We start from the raw sequence: 26808 nt of genomic DNA, 5'->3' as shown, positions 1-26808 counted from the left end.
CTTTTGTGCATGCCTTCCACCTTTTTTTAAACTAGCTGTGTGTGTGCGTGTGTGCGTGTGTGTGTGTGTGCGTGCGTGCTTTGTGAAACAGCCCGTCTGCTGATGGATCGCGCAAACCAGGCTGCCTCCCTTGACCCATATTCTCCTCATACCCATACTGCTGATGGGCCAGCCTAGAAGATGTCAATGCCCCCCTCTTTCCCATACCACACACACACACAGTTCTCTCTCTGTGCACACCCTGTAGTCTTGCCAGTGGCAGCTAAAAGCCCCTGAATGTCACAATACATCACACACCACACATATCATGAGGTGCAGTTTCCATAAGGTTCTCTCCAACTCCTCCAGCGACTGACAGTCTGCCAACACTCCTCAAATGGCTGGTCCACAGAGAGGATAGACCAGTAACACAGACATACGCATCTCCTCTTATTCACCTCTTTTATATATTGGTATGATACAGTATATCTAAGATGCGGATAATACGCATGGTAGGTTTCATCTGTATATATGGAAGTTGGAAATCAATGGCAATATGTATCATTCAAAAATGGATGTACTAATCCCAGATTCCCCCTTTAAAGTTTAGGAGAGTGTATTTCTGACTCTAGAATAGACAGGCGCATCCGTCTCCTGGAGGTCACACGTGTCAAACAACAACAACGGAATCTGTGCTAGAGAGCAGGAAGAGCAGCCAGTCTGCCGGCTGAGATATCCGCTATTTCATTCTTGTTTGAGGAGAATGGTCACATGCGCCCGGTGGACGGAAACAAGTCATATCTACACCAGAACAGGCAAATAATACTGTTTCTAAAATGGGAGATGGGCAGAGTCACCCACACACTGCCTGTAAAATGCCCGGCTCAGAGAGCACATGTAGAAAGATGTAGCCCCACTCTTCAAACAGGGAATTAGGATTGCTACTGGCAGCAGACACATACTGTACATTCATAACAGACAAACAGCATACTCCAGAACACAGAGGTCAAAGTTGTTACAGGAAGGACTATGGTTGATCAGCAATTAGAACGTCTTGTCCCAAACTTTGGATACTTGGTCCACACCCAATAGTCAGAGCATACACCTCCAATCACAGAATAATACCTAAAGAATATATGTACATACTGTATATCAACCACACTGTAGTGTCATGCAGACTCATTGCTGCTGGTAGCATCACATGGTTGGGGTGTCATTGCCCTCCCCATGTCTCCAGATATGGGGGTGAGTGCCTGTCTGTGTTCAGGAGGAAGAGGCAGGGTGAGCCTTTAACTACTGGCTTAGTCTCTGCATGCCCTGTTCGTGTGACCCCCCTGGGGCCGGATTTGTGCAAGGGCCACAGGTCTTCAAGGGGTGGGGAGTTATTTTTGGCCTCTGTTCGATGGCAATGATGTCAGAGTGTTTCCTCATCTTCCGAGCTGGGCGGAGCCTAGCCCCAAAGATTCTCCAGAGGCCTTCCTGTTGTGCTGGGAGAGGTGGAAGAGGTGGGGACCCGTTAGACAGCCGGGGATCTCTCCCCTCCTCCCTCCTTTGCACAATGGCGTTCCCCTGGATGACAGATGCTGCTTAACCCTCCTGACCCTGTTTGCTGAGATGGCCCAGCTGAGTGACAGGCCCGTGGAGGACAGAGAAAAGAGGCTCTGCCACACAGATCCCCACTGCACAGGACTCTGTCCCTAAAACGGGAAGGAACTGTCTCTTTGGGCGTCCCCCCTTGGTAATATATGTCTATATGAGGAAGAGCTGTGTTAACACCATGAATTAAGGGTTGTGGAGGGACAGTCACTTCTGCTATCTTGTCTTACGGAGGGACATATTGAGACAAATTGACTATTAAATCACAATAGAAAAGAGTAAGATTGTGACAGTGCTGACAAGCCTCAGGATGGTCCATTGTCATGGGCTAGTCTCTGCAACAGCTCTTCATTACTAGGAACTCAGGAGAAAAGGGGCGATGCCAGTGGCTTGTGATACTAAATGACTGTGTGTTTGGTCACAGATTTGGTAGGAATGGTCATGTGAAAAATGTGTAGCTCTATCCATGTAATTCTATTATATTTTTGAAACATGATACGAGTGCTGATTCGATTCAACTTCCCTATTTGATGATATACTCAGAGACATACGCCCATCATAACAATGTGCTGATGCTCAAAATGCAGTTTATTGCCCAATAGGTATTCTGCCCTGGTAGGAAGCGAGTCAACTCTCATTTGTGAAGACAGAAGACAATACTTCCAAGGTGCTCTATAAGCTCATGTTTATAACGACACAAGGTCAAAGACATGCAGTCAGCCATGGACGGTGTGTGTACCAGGGTAAAGCCCTCTAATGATGGTGCGGCCAGCCATCCCTCCAGAGATGGAGGTGGGTGAAGAAATCCTGCAGCAAGGTAATACTATGAGAGAGAGCAACATCTCTGGATGCTCATTTCACTGTCCCGTAAGCTCTCACTCAGTAATACATGCATCATCAACAGTACACCAACTCTCAGACATGTAGCCCTCAAGATCAGCCTCTAGACTAGTACCCTACACTTTCTCTTTCTTACACTTTTGTTCCAATCTCCCTCTCAGCCTCTCTCTCTCTCTTTCTTTCTAGCTCTTTCACTCCCTGTCTATCTCTCCTTTCTTTGTGCTCCCCTCCTTCACATAACATCCTGTCAGCTGCAGTGGCGTGTGCCCCAAGCAACCCAGCCCCCCCTCTTCCCTACTCCTGGCAGCCCTCTGGCCTGTCCACCCCTCTGTGCATAACCCCTGCCCTGGCATACAGTCCCCTCCCCTGGGCGGAAGACAGGGCCTGATGAAGGGTCTGTTTCTGCACGCTCTTACTGGAGCTAGTCCTTTCCCTATACATATCCTGTCTGTCCATTCTGTCTCTGAACTCACTCTCTCCCTGCCTCTGTACCTTCCTCATCAGCAAAGCAAAACAAAGGTGAACACTGTGCAGTACTGTATACAGCGCTTAATCAGTTAGCCGGGAAATACATCATGGAGGAAGACTAGCAGAAGTTGTTCATTTCTGTTGTTAAACGTGACACCATACCATGCAAAACCAAAATGTTGTTGTCACCAGGGGGCTTTGAGGGAGATAACATGGTGTAATGGGCTAGGTGAACATCCTCACCTGTGAAGAAGGGGTTTCACCCAAACTAGGGGCAAATGTGGAGGCATTACAATGTTAGTGGGATGACTTGTTTCTGATCACCAACCGCTGTTACTTTAGGCAAATTCCATATTTCTAATAATTTACATTTTCAAGTAGTTTATGTACTGGAGTATGTTAAGAGCATAAGAGCACTACGACGGTATCCACAACATATGCCCAACACACCATACTATAACTGTTGGGCTGATAAGGGGAAGATTTACTTGGTCCTGGTGTGTTTGCAATTTAAGCTATTTCCATGTTAAGCATGTTACATTTCTCACATGAAATTCTATCAAAGACTATTTTTAAGCCATTTAATGTATTATGAGACAATTTCCTACAAACCTTTGACTCAAGTGTTGGGCATGCATTTCAGGTTTGTGGGAGATGTTTCAGTCTGCAAAACGTCAACGTAAGATGAGGGGGCTTTCCCCTGAAAAAAATATTCTTGCGAAAACACTTCCAAATGAGTTAATGATATAATATCTGAATCATTTAGCAAGGTAAAATGACATGTCTTTGCTTGAATTCATAGGGGGTTCACCTCTGACAAAAGCAGCCTTTGTTTGAGGAGTGGCATGATCGAAAGGAGCACGAAACCTAATAGCACTCCCCTGCCTGCTAGGCAGTCTCTCTCTCTCTCTCTCTCTCTCTCTCTCTCTCTCTCTCTCTCTCTCTCTCTCTCTCTCCCTCTCTCTCTCTCTCTCTCTCTGTCTCTCTCTCTCATGCCCCAAAACAAGTTTGTAAACATAATTTTCACCAATCTCCCAGTGTTTTTTTGCTGATTTAAAATCATCTCATTAATTAAAGTGAAAGCCGTTTATGGATTATACATGTGAAGGCATGAGAACGCAGCTAACACAACTATTGTTGAGATTATTTTAATTCTTGCCTTCACCATCTCATACATCTCGTTGATATATCCATACCTTGTCCTCCTGTTTACCGCTAGGTGGCACTGTGTCTGTTTGATAGGAGTAAAACGCTCCTTATTTGCCCCTTGAGGAACTAGGCCCGTAGAGACATCTCAAGATCCGAACACTCGAAAGATGTGGGAATGGATCCGTTGTGCGTACATTGAGTGTTATGTTTTTCAGTATTAACGGCAAGGATAACCGTGCAATAAATGTGCAATGTTAATTAAGAGCAAATAGGCCTTTTTCTCTTCTTCTTTTTTTTTTTTTTTTACACAGATTGAGCTTTGAAAAAACTCAAACATAGGCATAGTGTTGAGGACCATGCACAAATGCCCTTAGGGTGTGGGAGGTTAAGACAAATGAAAACATCCTCAACTGAAAAGGCAGCAAAATCAATATCTTATCACCCATCACAATTCTTAAGTTGCAAAAGGAAAACACCGAAATCCACATGTTGGTCCACGTGTGTGTGTGTGTGTGTGTGTGTGTGTGTGTGTGTGTGTGTGTGTGTGTGTGTGTGTGTGTGTGTGTGTGTGTGTGTGCGTGCGTGCGTGCGTGCGTGCGTGCGTGCGTGCGTGCGTGTGTGTGTGTGTGTGTGTGTGTGTGTGTGTGTGTGTGCGAGTGTGCGTACGTGCGCGCGCGCGCGTGTGTGTGTGTGAGACAGACAGACAGACAGACAGACAGATAGACCGAGAGAGAGAGAGAGAGAGAGAGAGAGAGAGAGAGAGAGAGAGAGAGAACTGTCCATGTAGGCTATTACAAAATCTCTTCTATTAAAAGGGTTGACGTGTGCCAGTCTCTCTGTTGTGAGCGCCTGATTAGAACCCCGCGCGCCTAAGGAAGCAATTGTTTCATTTAATTTAATAACACTCTCTCTATTCCAATATTACTTTATTTTGTCAGACGAGCCTTTTATGATGGACGAATTATGTTAGCCTACAAGCTGCTATACACCGCAGTTATAAAAACATACATTTTAAATTAATTGCAGTCTATTGTTCAGTTCTTTTTCATTGCTTACATGATTGTATAGACAATATTCTTCAAATATTTGCCTATTGTCCTCTTATGAATATATGGGCTATAAGATCATAGCATTCAAAGCTGCAATAGAACAACTTCACCTGTAAAATATTAGACAAAGTAGAATATTTCTGTAAAGCCTATTGCATGGGTTACATTAGTCTATGTTGCCCACATGGCCCAGTCCAGAGTGGTATATTAAAGGTCTAGTCTGCTGCCGTGATCTGCACGTTCTATGGGTGTTGGTACAAATGTAATTCCTGCAGATATGTGCAGCCCAAATGCGAAAACGTTTTCATCTGAGATTACATGGATAAATATTCTAGAGCACAAAAAGATTGCTATCGATCAATAGATCCAGTGCCATTTATCTTTTAAGGGGGATTTTTGTCCATGGGTATTAACCCACCAAATCATTTTTGCTAGATTTCTCGCTGTCTCTCCGTCTCTGTCTCTCTCTCCGTCTCTGTCTCTCTCTCTCCGTCTCTGTCTCTCTCTCTCTCTCTCTCTCTCTCTCTCTCTCTCTCTCTCTCTCTCTCTCTCTCTCTCTCTCTCTCTCTCTCTCTCTCTCCGCCACCCCCCACTTCACACACACACACACACACACACACACACACACACACACACACACACACACACACGCACGCACGCACACATGCACGCACACACACACGCACACACACACACACACACACACACACACACACACACACACACACACACACACACACACACACACACACACACACACACACACACACACACACACACACACACACACACACACACACACACACAGATGAAGACATTTAATTTGAACTGTTCGGCTACATCGGAAGGGAAATATGTATACTAATTAAACAGTTTTTTGTAGGCCTAAAACTCGTGAGATTCTACAGGAACGGTTGTAAACTATGAGCATTATTGTCACTAGTGTCAGGGACACGTTTGAACTGATATATTTTATCTCTCAGCGGTAGGCTTTAAATCTAAGATTATCACCTCGTTTACGATGGACATGTCCATTTAATGACCGCTGTCCATTTCAAACAACTGACCAGTGAGCGTGATTTTATATTTGTGAAAATAATGTTATGCACACAAATGTGATCTATATTTTACTCAAAGACAACAACTAAACAACGTATGAGTGTAGAACGATAGCAGCCTAGTTTTACACACGCAGAGACGACTTGTTTCCTTTGCCCCCCTCCCTCACGGATGCCAATAAACTAGGAGATAAATGGCGCTTTGAATGATTAATTCAATTCAATTAATTCATTAAGGTAAACAGAATTATGGTAATGGTCCATTTATTCTGAATAGAAATGTTAATTTGCTGTTTAAAGTGCGTTGACAATACAAACTCCGGGCCAGTGATTGTGCCCCGGCATTTGTTTAACCAAAGCTTTTGTGAGACCGTCACCCTTTGATTGAGAGTTAATTCATTTCCGACATCTACAATTCTATCAACAATTAAGAAAATAACAGAATTTGGCTTATCCTATACCCTGAGCACAAAGGCGCAATTTCATTCAACTATTATTATATCCTCTAAAGCACAGATTGGTCTCAAACAAAATACAAATAGTTGAAAATGGCCTTAAGCTATTTTAGAGCATTAAAAATACAATATAACACACCTGACTTGCACACGAATACACTTGGGGAGGACGCCACTCTTTTAAGACAACACTGACGTTTACTTGAGTTCTCTGTTTCTGAGCAACATCTTGGACGACCTTAAAAGATGGTCCCTCCTCCATCACAGCTCTCCGTAGCCTCCGATTGGCGAAGACCTCATGGATGGAATTGGTTGCAGAAATGCAAAACTTGTTGCTGGTTCCCTGAACGCGTTGATCTCACACAGCGCCAAGCGCAAGACTAGAGTGTGATCTCTCTGTGAGTCGCTCCCAGCTGGAATAGACCACACCAGACTCGGGAGCAGAAGGAGTGCGTTATAGAGCGAGCGAGAGTGAGGGGAAAGAGACGACAAGAGGTTCAACGCCTCATGCGCAATTTGCGCAATTGCAGGTGATCCAGACCCGGTGGACAATGTGTTCTCAAGCCACTTTATGATGGTGGAGTGCGGGTAGTGTTTGCCCGAGGCTCGGGGACAAGGTTGCGTAAAAGTGTTCTCCAGTGAGCCTTCATGACTGGTCTGGATTTCACCTCCTCCGGACTTTCACTCAAATGTTTTTTCTTTTTGTTAAGAGCGCAGTATTAGGGAAATTGAACGACGTTTCTTTTCATAATTGCATTGTAAGCACCACCAATTTATTTATTTTTATTTGTGCAAAGGTTTCCCAGCGGATTTACCTCTCAAGAATGGGATCTCCAACAGACACCCGAAACTGGTCGTCCTGGGACATTTGACAACGAACTGGAATAATGAATTAGAAGAGGAAAATAGATCGACCCAATGTTCATTTAAATGTTGATGAACCTTATGATCCGTGTCACCATATATTAGGGAACGGGTTTTCTCAAGTTTGCAAAGAAGAAATGTGCGTAAAAACTTTGGATTATATGGCATTGAAGTCACGCGCAATAGCCTCGAAGTGACTTTTTTATTTTTGTATTATTATTATTTGTAAATTAAAGGAATATATACAACCAACCACCTGTATAATAGCCTACACGGGGACGAATAATGACACTTGCTTGCTTCGTTGGACATAGCATATCTATCCTTTTATTTTCGCCACGACTCTAAGGTGATTGGAAAACACTATAAGATCGTATTGGGTGAGTGACTAGAGAAATTCATTGAATACTTTTGATATCAGAACACTTTTTAAGATACACGAATATCTGGCCTATTGAGGTTTCTCGAAACATATCTATTCGATTTTTTTTTGACGGAAAAACAGACTAAAGCAGACTGCCGATGCCAGGCGAGCTGGCTGTCATGTGGGATTGATAGCGGGGAAGTATGTTTGGGCTGGAGCAGTTCGGTTCCCAGATTAATAGAAACCCTGGCCAAGCAGAGAGAAACATAAACCAGCCAAGACTGAACATGAGCTCCCATTACAAAAGCCCCGGCTTTCTTGCCGGAGGCCCGCCTGGAGCTGTGGAGCCGGGCATGGGCCCTTTAAACGAGCCTCCGATGCTCGGACTCAATATGAACATGAACGGGGAGCAATATGGTGGCTTTCACCCGCGGGGCCACTCGGACATGCATGCAGGCGCCGGACTACAACAGCAGCAGCCGCCACAGCAGCAAGCACCCATGCATGGATTTTTCAACAACCAGCAACCTCATCAAGGCCATCCCCATGGGCACCAATCTCATCCCCATCAACACCACCCTCACTTCAGTGGGAGCTTCGGAGGCCCTGACCCAGGGTCGTCCTGCCTGCATGGTGGCAGGCTGATGGGCTACAACAACAGTGGCATGGGGCCCCAGCAGGCCTTTGGAGAGGGCTTTGAGCAGCTCACTGAGGGCCAGGCAGGGGATGGCTTCTCCCAGCAGCAGCAGAGATCTGGCAATATGCCTGACTTCCAGCACCACGGCCCCCCTAGCGGCAACCACGCTGTCCCTGCCCCCTGTCTACCCCTGGACCAGTCACCCAATAGGGCAGCATCCTTCCATGGCCTGCCCTCCTCCTCCTCTTCCTCCTCTGAGACCCATGGTCTAGAGCCTCGGCGGATTCCCAATCAGGCTGCTGTGGAGGGATTAGAGTACAATTTCCCTAGTGAGCCTCCATCTGGACATTTTGATGTACCTGTATTTTCCCCCTCCGAATCAGAGTCTCAACAGCCTCACTTTGGGGCTGGAAGGCAGGTGGCAGGTGGGAGTTTCCCTGGAAACCCTGCCATGGCTCGGACTCCTGGTATGCAGGGTATCTCCAAAGGGCAGCCTCCCCCACAGCCCCAGCAGCCACAGCCACCCCCACAGCATGGAGTGTTTTTTGAACGGTTTGGGAATGGCCGAAAGATGCCTGTGGGAATGGAGCCGGGGGTCAATGCTAGACATCCCCTCATGCAGCAGCAACAACAGGCTGGCTTGATAGCACGACAGAACTCATGTCCCCCTGGCCTCCCCCGGCCCCCTCAGTCTGAGCCGGGATCCTCCAACCCCAACATGCTGGATGGTGGGGTCATGATGCCTGGACAACATAACCAGTTTGAATATCCTATTCACAGACTGGAAAATAGGGGTCTACACCCCTACGGGGACCCCATGTTTAATATGCAACAGCCAGCTCCCCCTCCCTCTGCCCAACAACCTCCGAATCAGAGGCTGCAACACTTTGACTCTCCTTATATGAACATGGCTAAAAGGCCAAGATTTGAGTTCCCAAACACACATGGCGGGGAGGGTTGTGGTACATGGGGTAGTGGCATGCACAATGCACAGGGCTTGGAAAACCACCTCTCTCCTTCAGCCTACCCTGGTCTACCGGGTGAGTTCAACCCACCTGTAACAGACGGTTTCCCCCCAGGTCCACTTCAGCATGCGGGGCCTGAACAACAGTCTCTGCAGCAGCGACAGAATGCAGCCATGATGATCAAGCAGATGGCCTCTCGGAACCAGCAGCAGAGAATGAGGCAGCCCAGTCTGCAGCAGCTGGGTCACCACGGCGACGTCCCTCAGGGCCCTATGGTTCATGGAGGCCCAGTGGGTAGCATGCCCCAGCCCAACTTTGACAGGGAGAATGGGGGCAGGATGCCCAACTTTGAGGGGCAAAACCCTCATATAACTCAGGAGAATGCCTGGTTCCCCGGGTCCCACCCACCAGGAGAGATAATGTCACGGCGTGGGGAGGCAGGGGCCCATGAAATGGGGCTACAGCAAAATGGAGCTGGTATGATGTTCAGGCCGGGGATGAATGGGATGGGCATGCAGGAGCCAATGCGGATACCTGGAGACGGGCATGTACAGGCCCTCCATTCCCCTGGCATGCACTCGCAGTTCGGTGGCAACATGGGCAACCTCTCGCAGATGCAGTCCCCTGGAGCCGGGGTAGGACACCCCAACGCACCAGCAGAGAGGCGGCCAGCCGACTTCCCCGCACCTCCCATGGGAGCTCAACCAACGTTTCCTTATGGAGGGGCTAACCGTCAGGGGGCACCCCATAGCAATCCCCAGGGGGTAAACACCTCTCCAGGGAACTACCCCTCTCAGTCTGAGTTTCCCCCAGGCCAGCGGTCCTCAGTGAGTAAGCTTGGGGCTCTTTCCTTGGGGAACTTTAGCAAAACCAGCACTAAAGACAATGTTTTTGGGCAAAGCTGCCTAGCGGCACTATCTACGGCCTGCCAGAACATGATCGCCAGCCTAGGGGCCCCCAACCTAAACGTAACGTTCAACAAGAAGAACCAAAATGAGGGCAAGCGAAAACTGAGTCAGACAGAGCAGGACATTAATAGCAGCACAGCTAACGGGACTGGCAGTGCTGGTCCTGAATATTTTCAGAGCGGCACTTCCCAGAACAGCCAGATGCCTGGCACCGGGAATAGCAACATTAAGCCTGCAGGTCAAAACCAGACGGTGCAGGGGGAAGCCAGTGCCCTCTCCCCAAATTACAACATGGACGCTACCCCATGCAATGAGGGGAAAGCAGCAACAGGGAATGGGAGAGGGAGAGGGAGGAGAAAAAGGGACAGCGGCCATGTGAGCCCTGGTGTTTTTTTTTCCTCTGACAGCGGTAACCCTGTTGTAAGTCCAGGCCAGCAAGCCCCTTCAGCTGGCGTTGGGGAGAGGGGTGGGGGAACACCCCATGAGAAACCCCTCCCTTCCCCTTCCTGGGGAAAGGGAGGTGACCTGATGTTGGGGGATCAGGCAGACCTGATGTCTTCTCTGGACAGTGGGATTCAGAGTGTCACCAAGTCTAACAGTAGCTCACCGCGTGTGGACTTCCCTGATGATGTCAGCACGCACTATGGCAATGAGGATGAAGTGTCCTCTAGCTCAGACGCAGGGGGTGCCCCTGCCTCGAAGCCCAGCCGCAGCCCGCTGATAACCGGCTCACCCAAGTTGCAGAGGGGTGAACACGGGCTGATGAATGGACAGAAGCCCCTTACCATGGGCATCACTAATCACACTACCTCGACACCAGACAGCTATGGACTGGGTGCTGGTGGGGGCGCAGGGGGCAACGGAGTTGGTCACCCAGGCACACCTGGGATGGAGCAGGTACGCACCCCATCAAGCACCTCTGGCCAGGATGACATACATCCTCTGGAGATACTGCAGGCTCAGATTCAGTTACAACGGCAGCAATTCAGCATCTCAGAGGACCAACCTCTGGCCATGAAGAATGGCAAAAAGAGTGGTGACTGTCCCTCTCAGAACGGTGACAATGAGCTGGCAAGCTGCAGCCCGGATGCTGGGAAGGGCTCAATGGGCACTATTGACCTTGACACCCTCATGGCAGAGCAGCACGCCACCTGGTACGTGCCCAGCGACAAGGCCATGATGGATGGGCCAGAGGATGACAAGGCCATGGCACACTGGGAAAAAACAAAGAGCCAGAATAACAACAAAGAAGGTAATTGAATAAGATGTACAATCATATGGGTAAACTTGCAGTTTGTGATTTTTGCTAGATTTCTCTCTGTCTCTCTGTATCTCTCTCTCTCTCTCTCTCTCTCTCTCTCTCTGTCTCACGCTCTCTGTCTCACGCTCTCTGATGCAATCTCAACTCATGCTTATTTTTCAGCACATAGGGATGTTTCATATCATGAGCAGAAATTGTATGAAAACTGGACTAATAGTAGTCAGCAAGGTCTTAATATAGTTTCTTGAATTGTGGTTGTGTCCAACATTTTTTAAAAGTATGGACGATAGGAAAAACATATTTGAATGGGGACACGCAAAAGATCCCTTCTCCACTGACGGTGAGCGGAGAATTGTAGAACAAGGGGTGGTTTGTTAACTTCCAATCGTGTGTATTGAAATGCTATATGTTCACATAGTTTTAGAAGACTGTGGAATCTATTCAATCAAATTCAAAATGTTTAGAAAGGAAAAATCCATTTTCCGAATTTTACTTGTGCTTTGTTTGTTGGACGAAGCCAATACTATCCGCTAAATTAAACAATTAAAATGTAATTGTGATAAGGATCAGGAAAATGTTTTGTCGACATTTACAGTATTTGGCATGTTTATGCTTGAAAGTCCTTACTTTGTTTCTTCTTATGGTGAGTTTTATGGATTCTTGAAGCAACTTCAGACGAACAGCCCGAGAAAAGTAAACATTTCCTGTGGTTCTTTATCTCGGTTTTCAGGGTGAACAACGACACTAAGAAGATTAATAGGTTTTTGAGGAGATGCGTTTTCGCTGCGGGGTTTCCCTTAGTTCTCTTTATATCTGTTTGTTTTTGTTATTACTACCACCGGATAATACGGAGTGGAGAGTGGTTAGATTTTTTAGATCGGAGAGGTTTGGAAAGCACATGGCAAAACTAAAGTCCATTTCAGCTTTTATTTATAATATTTAGTTTCCCAAAACAATAGACAATGTGTCATGGCAGTTGGAGGTCTGCATCCATCTCCAAATGTAACTTAAAAACTATTTGCACAAATTATTAATTCATTAATTATTGCTATTAATATTATACATAATAAGATTAATTATAATAACAATTACATGCTAATAATATAATCATTATAATAGGAAGACGAGTAATGAAATGTTATAATTAACAGGTAAGCCTAAACGAAGGTGGACATCAGATACTAATGTTTTTTTTGTGTGTTTTTTAAAATATATATATTATTATTTTTAACAATTTTACAATTTTGGTGTTAGTGACTCAATTTTACATCAGCGATGAAAACAGTTAAAATCCACATTTGATATGAAACAACACATTAACCCATTCCCGGTTGTAGGCCTATAGACGTTTTGCGTGTTCTTGGTCATGAGCGAAAGTGTTGGTAATATATTCTGACAGAGGGAGACGTGTAGTAGTAGTAATAATAATAATATTAATATGAATAACAACAACAACAATGATACATATACTACTACTACTAATAATAATAATAATAATAGGCAAACAATAATTGTTTATATTATTACTATTGTTAGTAACCTCTTCTTATATTAAAGCTTGAGTCTGATATTATTGTCGGCTATTGTCATAAAGTTCATCCCTAAACTAAAGAAACTTTGCTGTGGTGACTGCTCATCAAACAATACCAACATTTGTTAAAATAATACTTATTTATTATTATATTTTGAATAGATAGACCTTTCAAAATGTTTAATGAAATTGTAGCCTTGTGTTCCCTTATTTCTTGCATTTCTTGAGAGGCGTTCTCTCTCTCTCTCTCTCTCTCGCTCGCTCTCTCTCGCTCTCTCTCGCTCTCTCTCTCTCTCTCTCTCTCTCTCTCTCTCTCTCTCTCTCTCTCTCTCTCTCTCTCTCTCTCTCTCTCTCTCTCTCTCTGCCTCTCTCTCTGTGTCTCTTGATATTACAAAAGCTATAGACAGAAATGGTAGTCAATTGCTGCAAAAGGCGTTGGGTCGCGGTGAGACGCGCATAATTGAATCGCCACGGCCGGAGACGAGCCACCGAAACGCCTTCTCTCACGTGAATAGGTAGCCCCCAGCGCATATTCAGTGTCCCTTTGTTCTGGCTAACTGCGGGAGCAGAGAGGGGAGGGGGCGCAGAGCACGGAATCCAGAGTCAAGGCGCATTGTTTAAGAGGCATAGCAGTCAGCCAGACTACCCACATTCATTCTATATCGCTTTCTCATTGGTTCATTTTTTTTTCAAGACTTACATTTGTCTGATACAGAATGCCCTACTTAATATTCCACATCAAATGCACAGCAACATGGCTCCTTCTCGGTCACTTCAATTTTGCTATGGTATTTGTCTACTCTCTCCCTTGCACTGTCTCCGCACATTTCTCCTCTCTCCTCCCTTCAATCCCCCTCCCTGCAAGCACAAAACGCATGCCGTTCGGGTGCGATCGATAGCTAGTTAGCACAAATCACCGCTCTTGACAGTTTTCTCATTTGAGTGCTGCAGACGGCAAAGATGAAAAAGGAAGTGTGTTTGGTGGGTTTTGAGATTGAATCGGATGCTTTTCGCAGAAACGCGCCAAATTCTATCCACTCAATTAATAAGCACTAAATTTCAGATAGGGCCTTCAGGTTTCAGTTTCCAGCAAACATCACACCAAGCCTGTTTATATTAGGCCCCTTGTATAGGCCTAGATGAAAACCCCACAGTTATGCAAAGGCATATGTTTTGGGACATTTAAAAAAACAGTTACATTTCCGGTGAGTTGTATAACTTTTAGAAGTTGAAACGAGTAGGATATATTTTTGTGAAACGAAGGCTATAGGACTATCGGATACACGTTCCTCACGCCGTGTCATGGAAGTATTAGGCTATGTCCGCACATATCACATACAGATAGTGCCCAGGGAAACATTACAAAATAGATTGATGGACATATGTATGTTTTCGTTTCTCAATGTCTACGAAGGCCTTAGTGGTTTCAGGCACAGGTGTTGGTCTCTATGTCTTTAAAATTAGCCAAAGTCCAGGTGGTTATCAGAATAACATTGACATGGATGCCCCTATAGCCTTCCCAAGTTATCTTACAATGACAGTTTTATAGATTTGTATTTCTATTCAAGTTAATCAATTATGTATTATGATAGTGTAATAATATGAATGATGATAATAGTGAATGTTAAGAAAATAATAGTAGTAGTGGGAATATGATAACAACAACAACAACAACGACAATAGTGACAACAATATTTCTAGAATATAAAATAACAATAATAATACATATTATGAATAATAATGTAATAATAGGCTATTAATTAAATCAACATAACAACTCAGTACTTGTATATTTAAATAATATAATAATGCCATTTAGCTGACACTTTTATCCAAAGCAACTTACATTACAGTGAGTGCATACATTTTTCGGTATATACGGTCCCTGCGGGAATCAAACCCACAACCTAAGCGTTGTTAGCGACATGCTCTACCAACTGAACCACAGAGGACCACTATGAGATTTTACTTTGGGCAGATGCTCTTTATTATGGCTGTTTTGTATTGCAATGGAGTTTCTTTCCCGATTCAATCAACTTCACCAAATGTGGAGAGGTGATCATGTGACATCTACGTAGGTATCGTGTATGGATGTCTTTTGTAGTCCACGTTACAGTGTCCTCCTGGTACCTCTCCCTTATAACCCATTCTTATATCCACTATGCTGTTATACAACTTGGTAGGGGGGGGGTCTATGTTCTGAGACCCATGGAGCAGATTTAATAGTGGGAGTCTTGAGTGATTGTGTTAATTGGGCACTTTATAGACTGCACTCAGTGTTTTACGGGAAGTTAGGTTTAACTGCCCAATTGAGACAGGTGGGTTATGGGCCTGTGTGTATTTGGGGAGGGGGATGTTGCAGTGGCATTTGGCAATGGGCCTTTGTGTGTCTATAGAGGGGATATGAGTGGTAGTGGCATTGGGATAAAGGGGAGAGAGCTGTGGTCAGGGATGTTTGGGTTTAAGGGACTACAGGTGATGTATGGGTGATATGTCCAGGCCAGGAAGACAGTGTGGTGACACCATTACATGGCCATGTTACCATAGGAATAAGACTTTCATGAGAATGGGACGTTTGATGCGATTCGTGCTTAATACCGTCATTGGCTTTTATAATGTACATGTACAAATACCGTCTGTGGGGAGTTTTTGCTTGTGGGGGGAAATGCCTAAACTATATTTTCTGGGTTGATTTCATTTCACCCAGTGTGTCACAGCTCTCCCTGTATGAGGTCCCTCTGTGCCTGTTTAGAGCGCTATGTGCTGCAATAATGGCCATACTCGGCTTAGCCTGTCTGTGATACCATGCAGCTGAAGCTATTCACTGACTGAAGCACGGTAATGTGTGGTGCAGGTATGGGCCCTGTAGAACCTTAACTACAGAGGGCCTGAATACGCCCTGAGGTCGGTCAGTGAGGGCAGCTCTACAGCAACGGTATCGGTAAGAGACACTGTTACTTTGTTGTCAGTTTTGTCTGAAAATACAGTACGAGTGAAAATACATTCACGAGTGATTATTATTATTTTTTTACCACCATTTCCATATTTTTCTCTCCCCCTCTCTCTTATCCGCGGGTTCTCTTTTCGTCTTTCTTTTAATTGAATTGCATTTTTTTTTTTACATCTTACCCAGGATTTGACCGTTTATTTTGATAGACGTGCACACTCTTGATAACAGGCGACTTGATGCCATAGGAAATGATTCAGTTGGTTTTATTTTTATTTTTCACTGTTCTGTCGTCAGTTGTGTTGGCTTTTATTTCTTACAGTGTTATCACTTAGTTACACACTATGGGGTGATTTCTCATCTCATTTCTCATCTCAGAGAGTTGAAAGTAAATGACTTTTATAGAGTAGTTATAAGGGGTTTTAAGTAGGGGGAACTTGGTTGGTTGACCTGGTACTAGCTTGTTTTTGACAGACGTGAAAGCATTGCATAGAGGGGGGTCATACTTAGACACCCTGATTAGGAGGCAATATCATCTAATGCAACAGGTGTATTGACATGCTACCATACCCGAAGATGCTACTGAGAGAATCTGAGAGCCCTGTGAGATCACCCCCCTGTGAGACCACCCCCCTTTCCCACCTCTATTGATCTATTAAAATCGTACTTTTGTATTGACATTTCACTCTGGCGACAACTCACAAATCACAGTCATTTTCACCGAGTAATTTTTGTTTCCGCCTTTTCTTTTCTCAAAGCAAAAACAATTGATGTGATTGACATTTGCTTGAATGAGGAAAACAGCTTGGGGCGGCCCGTGTTCCGTCATTACAAGGTGTTCCGTATTGACTTCCTCAAAATACACACCCAGCGCGCCTTTTGCACGCTCCTATACTGCAGTAATAATAATCATTATCATAATCATAGCAATTAGCCCTGGTAATATTGTTGCCAAAAGTACCAATTTATCCCCGGGCACCTCCTGTGAGTTGACTTGGTTATTGACAAATCCTTAGAGGCTAGCAAAGACAATAGTGAAATATGTGTCTGTCTTGGGCATAAGACATTGTACAGCAAACTGTTTTAAATGAATATTATTTTCTTTGTCTCTTCATAATGTGTGTGTGTGTGTGTGTGTGTGTGTGTGTGTGTGTGTGTGTGTGTGTGTGTGTGTGTGTGTGTGTGTGTGTGCGCGTGTATGTGGCATGATGAAGGACAGGGTTTGTACACTTGGAAACATGATAGTGTGGGTTTGTCAGCAGCAGACATAATGTGTGAGTTATTTAGACTCTGTCCGAGGCTTTTGGTTTCAGACCGCTGCTCAGGTGTCTTGAATACTGCACTTACTGAGTGAGTTGGAAATCTTAAAGTATTAGAGAAGCATAGTGTAGCGGTGTAGTCTTTACCCATCTTGTAAATACTGCAGCTCAAAAAATACCTTTTCATGGTTTTTGTCTGTAGTTTCAAGTGTGTAAAATGTAGTTTGAATATTTTGTATTTGCTTCACTTGCTTGTTTGTTTGTGCCTGTATATACTGTAAGCTTGGGCTCTAAAGAAATATTATATTTAACACTAGTGACAGTCAAGGAAGGCATATTAAAATGAGGTTGTCTGATGTAGAGAGAGAAAAGGATGAACAAAGGTGTCAGGCCTTTTGCTTGCTAGATTTCTGACTCTTCAAAATACCAGCTCATCCGGTGTTTTGTTTTCCCTGGAGAAGAGCGCTGAAATAAAATAAAACTTGTCTCAGCGTGTGGTGCATATTCCCCTCGGATGGAGCGTGGAATGGAAGGCTGAGTTTGTCTGGGAGACGCAAGGAATGGGGGGTGGGCCGGGCGGGTAGTGGGGGCTCTGAAGCCTCCGTGACACGTTTCCTAATGTCCAAGATTTTAATAAGCCTTTGCCCAGAGAGGCTGGGAAAGGCAAAAACAAGGCATGGAGGATTACTGTGAGTCCCCTGAAAATTAAACATTTTTGCATTCACGTAGCTACAAACTACAAAGCTACGAAGTAAGAAGATACTAGAATTGTGTTTTTAAATAAGAATGAGAAATGCAATGTGTATTTATTAGCCTAATAAAATAGGCTTCACACCACTCTTCCCAGCTGCTGTGTGTGTGTGTGTGTGTGTGTGTGTGTGTGTGTGTGTGTGTGTGTGTGTGTGTGTGTGTGTGTGTGTGTGTGTGTGTGTGTGTGTGTGTGTGTGTGTGTGTGTGTGTGTGTGTGTGTGTGTGTGTGTGTGTGTGTGTGTGTGTGTGTGTGTGTGTGTGTGTGTGTGTGTGTGTGTGTGTGTGTGTGTGTGTGTGTGTGTGTGTGTGTGTGTGTGTGTGTGTGTGTGTGTGTGTGTGTGTGTGTGTGTGTGTGTGTGTGTGTGTGTGTGTGTGTGTGTGTGTGTGTGTGTGTGTGTGTGTGTGTGTGTGTGTGTGTGTGTGTGTGTGTGTGTGTGTGTGTGTGTGTGTGTGTGTGTGTGTGTGTGTGTGTGTGTGTGTGTGTGTGTGTGTGTGTGTGTGTGTGTGTGTGTGTGTGTGTGTGTGTGTGTGTGTGTGTGTGTGTGTGTGTGTGTGTGTGTGTGTGTGTGTGTGTGTGTGTGTGTGTGTGTGTGTGTGTGTGTGTGTGTGTGTGTGTGTGTGTGTGTGTGTGTGTGTGTGTGTGTGTGTGTGTGTAAAGGTGTTGTCATGCCGCCAGAAGCAGTTATGCTATTTGCCGTACAGGTAGTCATCAGTCGCCTTTAAGTTGTATTGAAAAATTGACAAATGAGTTATGACACTAGAGCTGTTACTCCTGGGAGAGAGATGGAGAGAGTGATGGAGTGATAGAGAAAGCGAGAGAGAAGTTTTCTTTTTTTCAGTGAACATCTGAGGTTTCGCTCTTGAGGCGTACTGGATGGCAATGGCTGTCATTTGCATCACTGTAAGAGAGAACTGAAATCTTTCATTTTCTCCCGGTCCCATTCTCCTGGACTCCTCTTCATCCCCATCCGCATATATTTAGCTTTTTGGGTCAGTTTAGATATTAAGATTTTAGAGATAATAGTTACATATTTGATACTACACATCTGAGATGTCACAACAATCAAACTCCTGTCACCACACAGAACTATCACTTGTTATTTATAACATACTGATAATTCCAGATGCTGTTTTTATGCACTTATTTTTAGTGCCATCTACAAATTGGTATTTTTAGTGGCAGTGTATTATTTAGAAAAATGGATTTGTTGTGTAAGACCAATGTTTATTTGTGAGTTAGATGTTAGGCTAGATATTTAAATTAATGGCAATTTATGAGAACTGTTTATTCAGTCAACTCTCTGAATTTTGTTTCAAATTATAAACCGTTAATATTAATCATAATAATAACTTGCATACATTAAAATGAAACTGAGACTTTCTTCAAAATGACTTCTATATGGATCATCTGTCTGTCCAAACTGAAGGTTGTAGACCCCCCCCCCCCTCTTCTAGCCCCTCCCTCACAGATGCTCTTAATCCCTAAATTCCCAGTGTTTTCATGAGAGGTTTGGGTTTCCAAATGGGAATGAAAATACATAAACATAGTGTGTAGTTCAGGTCTGAAACAAAATAGTGAGAGCAAAGTAGATCAATATGTCACCTACTTGGATGACATGGGGGACAGGTCCTGGACATGCTTTTGATTTATGCAGGAGGTACTAAATCACTTCCCGTGTTCCGATTTGTGTCTAGTTTCCTAAGTGCGTCTTGCGGCCTGAGGGGGAGGTGTGTGTGTGTGTGTGTGTGTGTGTGTGTGTGTGTGTGTGAGAGTGTGAGTGTGAGTGTCTGTGCGTGTGTATGTATGTGGAGATGGGAGGGGTTGTTCTAGAGAGGAGGTTAGGAGCGACGGGGGCAATGCCTGTCTAGGCAAGTTTTTTTCCTCCTTGTTGCAGGAACAGAGAGGAAATTCAAACCAAAATAACCCCTGTACCCTTGCTTGAGAAATGTGCCCCCTCCCCCCTTACATATCCTCCCAGTTCTGAGGGAAAGGTCACTCTGTGGCAGTAGGGTGGAGTGGGGGTCGCAGGGGGCCTCCCAGGCCCTACATCCCTCCCCAACCACTAACCCTGAGGCCAGCCACGGATACATGGGATCATACCTCTGTTTTCTGCCTGTATTCCTTACACACAGGCATTCACTCAAGTCACCCCTGCACCTTGTTAGAGACCCAAAACTAAATGATCTTGAGTGTTTTAGTCATTATTTATCTATGTGATAACACTAGGAAGCCTTGCATTCAGTCTTCAGAGCCAGGCGGTCCTGTGCTCGGCCCAGCAGTCCCAAGGCCTCAGGGCACAGGCCTATAGCGACCGTTTTGGAAAATTGCCGGGGACCAAAAGCACCAAATCTTGAGTAGTGTTTTGAGAGGAAACCGTTTTTATATACTGATTTCTTCACCTTCACTCCTCTTATTGTAAAAAAAACGTGCATTATATTCTGTGCATTGTGTTCACAGACACCAGAATTTTCACAGAAGGCCTTAGTGGTAGTTATGCTAAAGGAATCTGACCTGAAGTCACATACCCTCATAGAAGCAGAGGCCTTTGGGCATTTTTTTGTCAGAGACCAGAGAAGGCTGATTGGCCTGGTTTGTGTTCAGTGTGGAAGGGGTCGAGCCCCAGGGAACTTGGGGGTTAAAGGTGAAGTGTCGTCATGGAAGTATAGCTGGGGATAGAAAAGGCAGAGGGCCGGCGCATGGGATTCCGGGGCCTGAGAAATCAATGTGACGGCTCTGTGAACCTGGCTTTGAAAAGGAGATCAGTAGAGGAATACTGCCAATACTCTTTCACACACATAATGTGACACACTCACACTCTTTACAATGCATACACCTACACTAGGTCACACATCCTGTGCACATTGAACATCATTGAACATTGAACATTTTACAACACATACTTGATACTGATAATGATGATATCAATCATATGAATCATCATTAACGATTACTGTTGGGTGTTACTGTTTTGTGCTAATTAATACACAGTAAGTTTGTGTATTTTCATCCCTGCAATAGTTTAGTGAGTGTGTTGGGAATGTATGGTTTGACATGTAGACTTGTGTCAGCCCGTCAGTTTGGAGACACATTGGTGTCACCCAGAGAAATGGAACAGTGTGTTGCGCGTGTTCTCGTCACGGCACGCTAGTGAGAAGCCCTGTTCTTCTCTGTAAATCGTCACTGGCTGTGTGTCTGTGCCATGGCTCTACAAGCCAATAAGCCTGTGTGTGTGTGTGTGTGTGTGTGTGTGTGTGTGTGTGTGTGTGTGTGTGTGCGCACGTGCGCACACATAGACAGACAGCTGTAGATAGAGAGCTGTATTACATTAAATTGAGCATTTACACTACACATTATAATGGTAATGTTTTCTGACTGTAACATGGTTAAGGTTATTTAAGTGTATTTGTGGTTCAGCTTAGCTGGTTGTGGTATTATTGTTTCCGTCTATATTAGGTATCCCCTGTTTGTTGATGCTAAACATTCTCTCCCTCAAAATGAATAGCCTATCATTGAGATATTACTGTGGATATGAATTATACGCCGGCAACATAATGCGAGTCATTGAACAGCCTTAACAAGATTTTTTTATTGAAAAAAGATTCCACAGCTTGTAAAATGTCACGGTGATTTGGGATTTAGGCCTGTGTGATGTAGAATTTCACACCGCCGTTTCCACTTTTGAACAAATATGCTGCCATGGATAATGCTTAACATTTAAGTGTAGCGTGTAGATTTTCCACAAAAATCCCATATCTTCAGCGCCCAGGGGTTTACAGGGGTTTACCTAGAGAATATTCAGTGAATGCCAGGTTTTATAATCCAATGGGTTGGTCAAGTGTGTTGCTTACTCCATAAGTGATAGGTTTACAATATTTTATTGATAATTATGGACTGCATTTTCCACTAGTAATGATTTGCTATGCATTATGCAAAACATTTGAAGGAAAATTTAGTTTTTTTTGCACTGTGGCAAATATTCTTTATGTGAGATGTTTTTTAGGAGCAGACATCATTGCTAACATTTAAAATCTTTTTGTTGTTGTTGAGAAATGTCAGTAACATGTTAGTGTAACGTGTCAGATGACCTCATGTCTGAACAGGGTTCTGGGACTGTGTGTGTGTGTGTGTGTGTGTGTGTGTGCATGCATGCATGTTAACAAGGCCTATGTGTACATATGTGTGCTTGCTTTGACTGCATGTTTACAGTCCTTGTCCTTGCATATGAGGCTGGGGGCTGTGTGTGCGTGTGTGCGTGCGTGTGTGTGTGCGTGTGTGTGTGTGTGTGTGTGTGTGTGTGTGTGTGCGTGTGTGTGCGTGTGTGTGTGTGTGCGTGTGTGTGTGTGTGCGTGTGCGTGTGGAGCAGCAGCAGCAGCAGCTGAGGGCTGGTGTGGATATGGCAGTGGCAACGGTGGCGGTGGTTGGCGGTGTGTTTTGTGGCTGTGTTGTCAGATTGCTGTGTGTCAGCAGTGAACCAGGGGAACGCTTGGCTGCCTATCCAGGCCGGTGCGGACCCTGCTGTGCCCAGCTACCATGGACTGCCAGCGGGTGCTGGAGGGCATGGTGCTGGGTCTGGGGTGGGAGTGGGGGATAGGGGGAGGTACAGGCAGGGGGGCTATGGTACGGGCTCACCCCGGGTGGGGGTCTGCCATGCAGAGGTGTATGACTAGACCCTCTGGCAAATGCTGGCCCTTGCCACCACCATCACTAATCCCCACACCTCCCTCCCCCTCTCCCTTCCCCTTCTCTCCCCCACCGCCTCTCTGTCTTCAGTCCTTGGGCGCTTTGTGGGGAGGGAGAGAGAGACTGGGAGCAGCAGGAGGCTTGGCTGCCTGACCTTTTACCAAATCCCTCCGCTTTTCCATTCCAGTGGTCGCAGCCCAGACAGGCTGGGGGGCAAGGCTGCCTCCTCTCTCCCTCCCTCCCTGCCTCACTGCCTCTCTCCCTCCCTCCCTCCCTCCCTGTCTCACTGCCTCTCTCCCTCCCTCCCTCCCTGTCTCACTGCCTCTCTCCCTGCCTCCCTCCCTCCCTGCCTGCTGCACTCCCTGCCTCCCTCCCTCCCTCCCTGCCTCCCCTCCCTCCCTGCCTCCCCTCCCTCCCTCCCTGCCTGTCCTCCCTGCCTGTCCTCCCTGTCCTGGCTGCTTGGCCTGCCCTGGCCTTGCTTTCCTGGCTGGGTTTTGTTAACATTGTGTCATAGCTGCTCCAGAGAAGCAAAGGGAGGGAGGGACAACCAAAGATATACTGAGAGAAACAAAAATGAGAGGGAGTTTGGGAGCAGAGAGAACAGCTAAAAGGAGAATGTGACACACAGGCTGGGGATTTGAGGTCACAGTAGTGTTTTCGTCTTTTTTTCCCTCTCTCTCTCTCTCTCTCTTGTCACTTTGTTGAACAGCGAGGTGGGCTGAGCAGCCGAGAGGTTTTGTGATCTCCAGCCCCTCGGTCCAGAGCGTGTGTTGTCGTCTCTCCTGTCTCGACACATGCGCCTCAGCAAGACTGAACTGTTTTCCCACTGCCTCCACAGACCCAGGCCCTGTCTCAGAACCCTCTATGCCTAGTCGATAACAGCGTAGTGTGTGTGTGTGTGTGTGTGTGGTGGGGGGGGGCTTTTACCAGTCACCTGATGAACACAGCTGTTCTGGGTTTTGTGGGTTGAGGAGAGAGGGTAATAACTTGCTTGATTTCATACTGGGGATCCAACCATGTTCACACACTCCCTTTGAGAGTGCTCAGAGCGTGCTCGGAGGCACACCTAAAACGGGTGATGCCATGATGGAGTCAAAAGTAACGCTTACGGGATTGAGTGAAATCAGTGTCCGACCTACCTCCGCTCTATCCCTTTTTCCTCCCTCTACACCTCTTCCTCTTCTGTTTTTTTTCTCTTTCTTTCTACCCCATCTCTGCTCTCTCAGTATGCTGCAGCAGGTCTATATCGTGGCAGATGACGCGTGACGCTGTGCTTTTACGTATAGTTTAGCCTAGCACTTTCTGTCCTCGTCAATCTTCCACTGACTAATTTTTTACTACAAGGATGAGGCGTACATCTCACCCGTCAGCGTTGCTTGTGTCCCAGTAGAATTGCACAGGGGATTTTTATACGACCTTCGATAAACCTACGTATGGATTTTCCGGAAGCTTGGTGCGACCATTTAATATGGGGTTTGACACCCTGGTGACACAAGGTCGATACCGCAGCAGGGTCATTATACCAGTAAATTGGGTCAAGCAGGGTTAGAGGTCAGTCATTTGACCCCTTGACCAGAGGTTACTGAGGAGCCCTCTCGATTTGCACGGTGACAGGGAGTGTGTGTGCGTGTGCGTGTGCGTGTGCGTGTGTGTGTGTGTGTGTGTGTGTGTGTGTGTGTGTGTGTGTGTATGTGTGTGTGTGTGTATATGTGCGTGCCTGCCTGTGTGCGTGTTTTGTGTGGTTACCACAGGCAAGAAGGCAGTGTCCTTTTCCAGCCAACAGAATTAGAGGTTGGGTGATAGTTGAGTTCTTTTCATTGCACAGATTTTGAGTGGGATGTGAAAATTGCACTAGTCTCATTGATTGATGTGTGCCGTTTTTATTTAATTAATTCCAGATCGAAATACAACTTGACTATAGACGTTTATCTGTGTCATGTGTTCATTTGAATTAATTTATCCACTTTCTTCTTCAGTGCCAGCACACACTGTTAACCCTTTCCTCTCTGTGTTTGTGTTTCCTCTCTAGAGTCGGACCTGTCCCAGAGTAAGGTTGGAGCAGGGGTGGGGGCTCAGGGGCCCGGAGCCGGCAATGGGGGGAGCCACCTGCAATGCCTGTCTGTCCACTGCACAGATGAGCTAGGGGACAGTAAGGGCCGAGGGGGCCCTGTCTCCTCCTGGCGCTCCCTCCATTCTGATATCTCCAACCGCTTCGGGACATTCGTGGCGGCTCTGACCTGAGCAGAACCAGGCTGACCAGAAAGATGGAGAGAAGATCAGAGAGAGATGGAGAGAGAGAGAGGGAGAAAGAGAGAGAGAGAGACAGACAACAACGATGATGGCATAAAGGTGTTGGTGATGAGGCGACGGCATAGGCTCTCGCCTGTTCAGGGAGAGAAGACAATTTACACACTCATACACACTTTCAAACACACACAAACACACACATATCCATGCTCACACACACAAACACTTTTGGACAATTCAGCTCGGGCGCTAACCAGTGGGGCCCACATCTGGAAAACCTCAAATCAATCTTTTCTTTTGTTTGTTTTATTTTGAAGAAAACAGGAGGAATTTCAAGGGAGGAAAGAAAAAAAACGGAAAAAAAAAACGAAGAAACTAAATGAAAATGAAAAATGTCATTAGCTGTAATGGGATACCAGTGTTGAGTCTGTCTATTTGATTACATGACTTTACTCTGTTGCTAGCTACATAAAAGTAGCCTTTCAGTCTTTGGGCTCTCCTTTATTAAACCCCCATCCCTGTATCACCACAACAGTCCCCCACACAGTCCCGCCCTGGTCATCTCCCCCACGTCATCCCCCCCTGGTCATCCCCTAATTGGTCATCTCCCCCATGTCATCTCCCCCCCATGTCATCTCCCCCTGGTCATCTCCCCCATGTCATCTCCCCCCCATGTCATCTCCCCCTGGTCATCTCCCCCTGGTCTCCCCCCCTGGTCATCTTCCCCATGTCATCTCCCCCTGGTCATCTCCCCCTGGTCATCTCCCCCATGTCATCTCCCCCTGGTCATCTCCCCCTGGTCTCCCCCCCAGCTCTGTCTCTCCTTAGGGCCAGGGGTGATAGCCTCCTGCCAGGCTCATTAGAATGGGCCTGGACTCTGAAAATAGGGGCCAAGTAGAGAGGGAAGAATAAAATGGAGCGAGAAATGGAGGGGGGGGGGGGGGTTGAGAAAAAAGTATCTCCACCAATGCCTCTCCATTGAATTCAGTGTTTCCAGTTTCCTGCCTACTGTTGCTGTTTAAGGACTTCTTAATGGTTCATTAAATTCAGAATCCTGTCATGTTCCGTTTCTTCGACACTTCACCTCCTCATTCTTCTGTAAGCCCTGTTAATACTCTCTCTCTCTTCCTGCCCCCTGCTATCTCCTGAATGGGCTCAACCACTGGTATACAATGCAGCCAATGAGAACTGTAAGGGGAGGACAAAGAACCGTTTAATAAGGGAATTGAAAAAAAGAGTATTGGTATTGCACATGTAAAATAAGAGAACATTTGCTGTGTGTTAGGCAATCTTGTAATCTTTAAATAAAGCTTCTGTTGAATTTGAATTTCTGAAACAATAGATGGAGGACTGTGACGGCAACTTACGAACTGAGTTTCTTGTTTGTTTTCTTTTTTTAATAATATGTAAAGTGCAGTCGTCTGTTTTCCTGCATATTGTATATATCTGTATATGTTTTATTGAGTAACTAAATAACAATAAATATGACGTTAATGGTGGATTTGGTGGTTGCGAGTTTTTATTCCATGCCATGTTTAGCCCATCTATTTATTAATTACGATAGCCAAAAAGTAACCCAAAATGATATCACATCGATTTCTTTGATATCATTTTCGATTACTTTTAATCTACAAAATAATCCTTATTATCATATATATATATATATATATACACATATCATTTTCTCTCAATATACCCTTATTGTTTACATGGGAACCCTTATTGATAGTGACAGATGTGCCTAGGGAAGTTCTGGACTGACACACACCTCCGGACACATGTCTGAACATGCTATGTTGC

The 26808-nt window shown here is 45.5% G+C and overlaps 1 protein-coding gene across 1 annotated transcript; it reads left to right on the top strand.

Moving 5' to 3' along the window:
* Window positions 1-8025: 8025 nt before the first annotated feature.
* mn1b (meningioma 1b) lies at window positions 8026-25002 on the top strand (the record flags this gene model as incomplete). The annotated part of the gene is made up of 2 exons (XM_080530667.1): window positions 8026-11584; window positions 24791-25002. The coding sequence occupies 2 exons, from the start codon at window positions 8026-8028 to the stop codon at window positions 25000-25002; spliced, it is 3771 nt and encodes a 1256-aa protein (XP_080386793.1).
* Window positions 25003-26808: the final 1806 nt, after the last annotated feature.

The sequence above is a fragment of the Nansenia antarctica genome (assembly GCF_963989245.1).
Source record: "Nansenia antarctica genome assembly, chromosome: 5".
NCBI lineage: Eukaryota > Metazoa > Chordata > Actinopteri > Argentiniformes > Microstomatidae > Nansenia > Nansenia antarctica.
Note: the sequence above shows the minus strand (reverse complement) of the source record. Positions and strands in the feature narration are given on the sequence as shown.